The sequence below is a fragment of the Amia ocellicauda genome, chromosome 10 (assembly GCF_036373705.1).
Source record: "Amia ocellicauda isolate fAmiCal2 chromosome 10, fAmiCal2.hap1, whole genome shotgun sequence".
NCBI lineage: Eukaryota > Metazoa > Chordata > Actinopteri > Amiiformes > Amiidae > Amia > Amia ocellicauda.
In genome coordinates, this window is record NC_089859.1 from 8,220,923 (window position 1) to 8,228,297 (window position 7,375).

The window sequence follows — 7,375 nt, forward strand, 5'->3', positions numbered from 1 at the left end:
CAGGGGCGGTCAGCCTGCATGCAACACTTTTTCCTTTGCTTTACTTCTCACTTTAAAGCTGTAATCCCGAAATAATTGTTTGCCAATCTCCATGGGCAACTGGATGCTCCCGTGGCTTGATGTAATGTTTTTCGTTTAATTTGTTAACACAATGTTTTATTTATTTACTGAAGTCTTGTAGTGTCATTTGATTGCACGGCAGTTGGATTAATTAGTAACTGCTGTGTCTTGTGTCCAAAGCAGCTACTTCATGGGCATCTGTCATTCAGTCTATTTAAATGCTATTGTTGTTGTAATTAAAAATTATAATAATTGTGGTATCATCATTCAGGAGCTGAAATAACCAAGCTGTTAATAATAATAATAACAATGCAACGCCATATCAGAAGGCTTAATTTAACAATCTAAACAGTGCAGGGTCTAAACACTACCAAAAGTGGCAAACTCTTTTACCATTTTCAGTTGAAAAAGTATACCTATATGATCAGTTCCCAATTTAAGCCAGCAGGATTGTATACCACTCAGTGTTTGGAGGAAGATTGTCCAAGTTATCTTTATTAGACTGATGTTTAAAAGGTCTTGTGGGTTGGTGTCCTCATTTAATAAATGTATTCTGATATATGGTCACACAGGTGAATGTAATTTACTGTGGCTATAGGTGTACTGTCTCACAAGATCTTTGGCCTAGTTTACCCCCACACTTAGTTTAGGAGTGTTTAGAAAACCTTAATGTCGTTTGAGCAGTGTTGGTTTTTGTAGGTGTTGAATTTGCTCTTTTATCTTGCAGTCCTCATTGGTGCCACCCATGGACAATGAAAGGAGTGAATCAGAGGTATGGGACCTTATGTTTAGGCCGGGACACACAAACCGGTATTTGGGAAATGAGCCCAGCGAATGGTGCAGAATGTGGTGGCCAGGACAGATGATTGATAGAATTATTCTGCCTGAAGGGATACTGATTTTTAGCAAGTTGTTACTAAGTTTCAGTAGTTTGTTACCTCATATGTAGATTTGTATGTGCTAAAATATTCTAAATTTCTTGACCGTAATATATAAATCGTATATATGACATTAGGCATTAACACTGAAAACTAAAACGTTGTTCCTTCTTCATGAACATTATCATTATTAAAATACTACAAATCCCAAACTCAGTCATAATGTAGTAGAACAATTAAAAAAAAAATCTATGAAAGGTTATGTTTTCATTCATTAAGAAATCTAGTCTGCCTTTTCAAAACTGCCGACTGACAGGTCACAGTTGTAAATTAAAAATCTGAATGGAGTCGCCACTGCTTCAGTACAGTGTCATCTTGTTGTGTTTGTGTAGAAAGCAGGAAGTCCCTCCTTCGAGGGGTTCCCCACAGGTCCTTTCGGGGCCCTTGGTGCCCGGGACAGCAAGCAGGGCCAGTGGCTGCGCAGGAGGAGGCTGGACGGGGCGCTCAACAGAGTACCGGTGGGATTTTATCAGAAAGTCTGGAAGATCCTACAAAAAGTGAGTCCGACCCCATGTCAGTGATAAACTGGACAATTGTATTGAACTGATTTTAAAAGAGAACCTTAAACTACAAACACCATGATGTACTGTATGTATATATAGTTTCTTTTTTATTGGGAGCAGTAGACTCTATTCCTTAGTATTACTTTATTTTTGTGTTTCACTTGAATATCTAAATAATACATATCTTAATACTATTAATCTTCTAACTAATAATAATTTAATCTTACACTAACTCGTGTCTCTGCAGTGTCACGGACTGTCTATTGAAGGTTTTGTCCTCCCGTCATCAACAACTAGAGAGGTAGGCTTTCACTGTACCAATGAATGAGAGATTAGAAATACCAGTCTCTGCTGATTAGTTCTTAAAATTGGTGATTGAAATTAGTCTCGGATGCTTAGATGTGTTTTGTACAAAAACCTTGATGGGCCCACATAATACCATTCAGCCCCTCTGTGCCATTTGGTGTTGTGATTTTTATTTATTTTTTCAGAGGTCAAAATAAAAAGCAATTTAGTGACTCCTTTCAATATCAGTTCTTTTGGAGTTTGTCTGACTTACACTTAGTCAGTTGACTCTGACGTGAGGGCGTCTCTCTCCTCCAGATGACTCCCGGTGAGATCAAGTTTTCGGTGCATGTGGAGTCCGTGCTGAACCGCGTGCCTCAGCCCGAGTACCGGCAGCTGCTGGTGGAGGCCATCCTGGTGCTCACCATGCTGGCAGACGTCGACATCAACAGCATCGGGGGGATCATCCACGTGGAGAAGATCGTCCACATGGCCAACGACATGTTCTACCAAGATCAGGTCAGTGAAATCAATGTGCCTGAATGGCCAGCATGTAGAAGCCAAGTGAAATAAAGGTGCCCAAAATCTGTTTTTTTCCCATACTTAATGTTGAAATAAATAAATAAATACATTGACATTTATGTTGTAGTGGGGTTCCTGTGGGCTTTAATTGTTTCTTTAGACGATAACATCATGACATAACTGAGGTGTATCTATTGGAATAAACAACAATTCATGTTTTGCCTCAAAATTTCCAGTATAACTCAATCAAACCCCACTACACAGCATACTGGATTAGTCAATAAGCTCACTGTATACCGCCCACTAGCTGTGATAGACAGAGGGGGGTTTGACACATTGAAAAAGGAAAAGAAATGCATGAGATGTTTTGAAATGTTAAAAGCGCACTGAGAAATGTAAATAACAAATGGGAAATAAATAAATATGTTGAAATAAATGAATGAATAAATAAATAAATGTTGAAATAAATAGGCCTACATGAATTTTTTTGAAATAATGATATCCACAAATTAAATAAATGTTGAAATTGTTAAATGTCCATATATGTATTTATTTATTGCTGTATTTATTTCAACATGTTATTTATGAATTACGTTTTCTGTGTATTTAGTTTTCATTTTGTCATGGATAGTCCTTCATACTGTGTAGCTGTTGTGGCTCTAGTTGTACTTTTATTCACCACCAGACGGCACCTCTACACAAGAGCAGTCCGGCACGATTTGCTAATTTGCATATATATCCCAGAGTGCACTGCATAGGGACAATCTCCAACTATTGGGAGAAATAAATACTTTTACACCACAGATAAGATACAGATCGTCCAACAAATAAACACATCCACATGCATAAAGTAATAGTGGGTAGATATAGTGTATTTGAAAGAAGCTGAATGTGAAACCATGAGGGCTAAGATGGTGTCTCAGAAGGGGGCATTTGCCGAGTCCTCTAATCGGTAGTACACTCTGGTTTCTCTTCAGATCGTATAAATCTTTCGCCTTTTACTAAAGATTTCCGTGGAGAGGAACATTTATGAGTTTCAACTAATTTTTTGCTCGCCCTGCCTCACGGCGGGGCTCCCAGTGCGTCAAAGACAGATCAAAGCGCCGCTCGGTGACGTGCTCACCGCAGCGTCACACGTCATCTATCACGTATGACGAGTGCGCAGTTTTCCGTGCCCCGTTACTTTTGAACAAAAAAAGGGTTATTTATTTTATGGTTTTTGGAAAAAAAGTTAATTACTTGCAGGAAAAACTAAAATAGTAACAAGAAATACCTTTTTATTACTTAATTCAGTTTCAGTATTATATGCATTATTTGTTTTACACTTTGTGATATTATTGGTATTATTCATATTTACATGCTGAAGAAAGGCAATCATCTGCTTATAAACCAAGATAAAATTGGAAAAGCTAATCCCACTCTGCTTATAAATAAATGATTCTGTTTTGTTTTTCATGTTGAAGCCTATAATGTGAAAGTACTGTATGACTTCAAAACCACATACTCACCTACTTCATACTGTATAAGTGCACACTGATTTTCTGACTAGTAGTTCAGTATGAAGATGAATTATTCAGTGTACTGTGTATGTCATGTGACCTCACGTGAGGCATGATGGGATGCGGTATTCATTGTAGTGCGCTCTGGTTGTATACTGCATATTGTGGCGAATGTAGCAAGTCATCCGGGTGCTTTTACCGTACTACAAATTCATACATTACGTCCAGTATGCATGTTGGGACGCAGTAGGTGTAGTATGGTAGTATGTGGTTTCGCATGCAGCCTCTGACTGTGAGAAATCCCTGGCTCAGTCTGTGCCTGTCTTTGCTCCACAGAAGGAGCTGGGGGCCGAGGAAGACATCATGGAGCGAGACAAAGCCACGGGCATCTGCAAGCTGCTCTACGACAGTGCCCCTAGTGGCCGCTTCGGCAGCATGACCTACCTCTCCAAGGCCGTGGCCGTGTATGTGCAGGACTTCCTGCCCAGCGCCGCGTGTGCCATGCAGTGACAGCGCACAGGGCCCGGCCTGCATGTGTCAAACCGTCCCCCGCGCCGCCTTCACACCCGAATCCCTGCCTTGTGCTTTATTAGGGCTCTGTTTCCTTGAACACTGAAGAAAGAATGGATTTCAACAAATGCTTACAAGCCTGCCTCACAGAATTGTTTTAAGCGGTAGAGCAACTGCATTATTGTTAGTCTTAAATGACAAAAACGCAAATTGAATCTTGTTTTTTTTTCTTCTGTTATTGCCAGTTTATGACTAATGGAAGCTAGATTTAAAATGACACCAAAAAGCTGAAGCCTTATGCATGATTATATATTATCCTTTATAATGTATAAACCTCAGCATGTTTTCTTAAATGTTCATACTCCTCCTCACCACTCAGCTCTCTTCAGTCATCTCAGGCAGCTGTATGAGATGCTATTCGATGTCTTTGTGAATTCAGGGCAGCTGGGTTTGACCCGAGGGGAAAGTGTTTGGTTTTAAGTGCCTTTCCTTTCATACCATTCAACACCATTGTCTATTTAAATTATTAACGTATCCGTACAGAGTCTGGTGTCTTAAGAGTTACAATTGCTTCACCCTTGAGATTTTTATCAGAACAGCTGGCAAAATGCTCTTGGTCCGCCGAAGTGTTTTATAATTCTACAATTTAGCCTGGTTTAGTGAAGGCTCTCTGTGTGAAGAGATGTGAATGAAACAGGAATAGGAAACGAAGAAAACTAATCTGCACATAGGGTTGAGTAATCAGACTCTCCACTCAATCAAACAGGATCAGTGTTTTGGTTTTATTTTCACATGCGGTGGTGTGTCCGCGTCGTTGTTTCTTTTATCTTTTTTGTTGTAGTTTTGCTTTTGAATATATGCAGCTGATGTCTTCCCCCTTTACTGTTAAAACACTGATATATTCACAGTACATGGAAATAACAGGCATTTTCACTTTAGGACCTTTTCCCACAAATGTGGGGCAGGTTTCAAAAACGGTAATTATAAGGAAGTAGATTCTGTCGTAGTTTATTAATTTCCCACCAACTATTCTGTTTTCAGGGAATGGCTAAGATACAAACTTACACATTAAACATGGACATTAAAAGTGCTGAACTCTTTATTATGATTATTATTATTAGTCTCTTACATTTTTGTTATAAAGGAAACAAACACATTTTGGTTTAAAAAGTAATAATTTGGCATCCTTATTTTAGATTATTTGCAAAGTGCAGAGCATAGTTGAAATGATTATTTTGTGAATCCTGTTTGAGTAATTGTTTACTTTTTAAAAGCAGCATATATATATATATATATATATATATATATATATATATATATATATATATATATATATATATATAATATAATGTTTGCACTGTGATATCCTGTGCTTCTGATAGTATTGTTTTCAGCTTGCGTCCCATCGGGGAAAAAAGTGTGAATTAATAATAATAATAATAATGTTGCCATTTTAATTCAACTCAATTAAAGGGCTGCAGTTTGGAACACAATCCAGAACAAGTCTAATGATGAACATGTAACACTTCTGCATATTTCTAAACATATTTTTAATTACAAAATATTAGAAAAACTTAACATTATGCTCTGTAACATAGTTATAAGAGTCTTATTAAACTGGTACAAAGCCATAATTGTTTCTTATACAGGCAATGTGAGTTGCTACCAACATCATAGCAGCTTTGATTGTCACTGCCATGCATGTGCTTTTTCAATATTTATTTATTTATTTGAACATTTAAATTGCATTCTTGAGCCATGTGACAATGTATCCGCTTACATGTAAACCTCAAGTCTAGTCTCTTTACAATGATAATACCTCTTACATGGTTAATAATGGTTAAAATATCTCGCACCTCAATGCAACAACAAATATATCCTACGTTGTTTTATTTAGGCCCTTTCATTGCACACAACTACCATTGGATAAGCTGCTTATTATGTGTTCTTGACTTATGTTTTAGATACTGGAGGGAATCATTAATTTAACCCACTAAATAACTACAATTTGTACCAGAAAACATCTGGAGGAGATCTGAGGCATTGCTCACTGGCATGCAAGTGAGAAGTGAAACTGTTTTGTGTGTGTGTGCGCGTGTGTTTGTTGTTGTTTCAGATTTTTAAACCTGTAACATTTATTTTTGTCTTTCTTTTTTGTTGTGCAACATAGTTAATGTTGGAGAGATTAACTATAAGACAATTCAGATAACTAAATGATTTGGGTGTTCTTGCTGGGATTGTTTATTTGCTACTGAGTGACTGAAACCATTAAGTAATAAAATAATAAAAGCATGTTCTATATGTGATCTCTTTTTTTCAGTCATGTCACACTTTTTTCATCCTTATATCATCCTTACACACACGTGTCATCCTTATGTGAATGCAGTACAGCTTTTTAAAATGTAACTGTTATTCTTCAAAATTATTTACTCCAGCCCATTGATGATAAATGTAATCAGGAATGTGCAACATGGATATAATTCTTCAAATCATCAAATCTAGTTTTTCAGAGGTGTTCTTTAGTTCTTGCCAGATCTTTAGCAATGTGAGTGGTAAAATGAAAGCATTGCCAGAAAAACATCAGAGAGCCATTCACACAATGTATGCAAGGAATTTGGAATCACATTATCTATGTATAAATTGAATTTCTATAAAATATAAATTCCCAAAGCAACGTGCTGATATTGACGTTTGTGAAAGGGTATTACACAGTGTTGATAGTATGCATGAACTGTCCTAAAACGATACTAGCACACAACCTAGCTTTAGTATTAGAAAGGCCAGTTTCCTATCAAAATAATATAAATAGTGTTCATGATAAAGGGATCTTCATTCCCAAACCAGCATCTTTGGACGATCTTCACCAGTCCACTGCAAGTGCAAATGAACTTCACTACCCATGTCAACTAGCAATGCAGTCCTTCAGTGAAATAAGCGCCACCAGAAACACAACTGCCTTTATTTAAATGTGTGCACACTGCTTAGATTTACGTGATCTATCCACATAATCGAATATATGTATTTTCAATTGGATTCCACCATTGCAAATGACAAATGA

At 37.3% G+C, this 7,375-nt stretch overlaps 1 protein-coding gene and 1 non-coding gene across 4 annotated transcripts in view; both read left to right on the forward strand.

Annotated features, from left to right (window-relative positions):
• The window catches only part of phka1a (phosphorylase kinase, alpha 1a (muscle)), a 26,201-nt gene extending 19,592 nt beyond the window's left edge, over positions 1 to 6,609 (forward strand). For all 3 annotated transcript variants that reach the window (XM_066714856.1, XM_066714857.1, XM_066714858.1), the window contains 5 exons: positions 788 to 832; positions 1,331 to 1,495; positions 1,749 to 1,802; positions 2,105 to 2,305; positions 4,144 to 6,609. In XM_066714856.1, the coding sequence (XP_066570953.1) occupies positions 788 to 832; positions 1,331 to 1,495; positions 1,749 to 1,802; positions 2,105 to 2,305; positions 4,144 to 4,317 (639 nt within the window). In that variant the 3' untranslated portion in view covers positions 4,318 to 6,609. The remainder of the gene's footprint in view (positions 1 to 787; positions 833 to 1,330; positions 1,496 to 1,748; positions 1,803 to 2,104; positions 2,306 to 4,143) is intronic.
• Positions 3,266 to 3,383, forward strand: LOC136762251 (U5 spliceosomal RNA). Its single transcript, XR_010820458.1, has one exon. It is a non-coding gene; the product is annotated as a U5 spliceosomal RNA (small nuclear RNA).
• Positions 6,610 to 7,375: the final 766 nt, after the last annotated feature.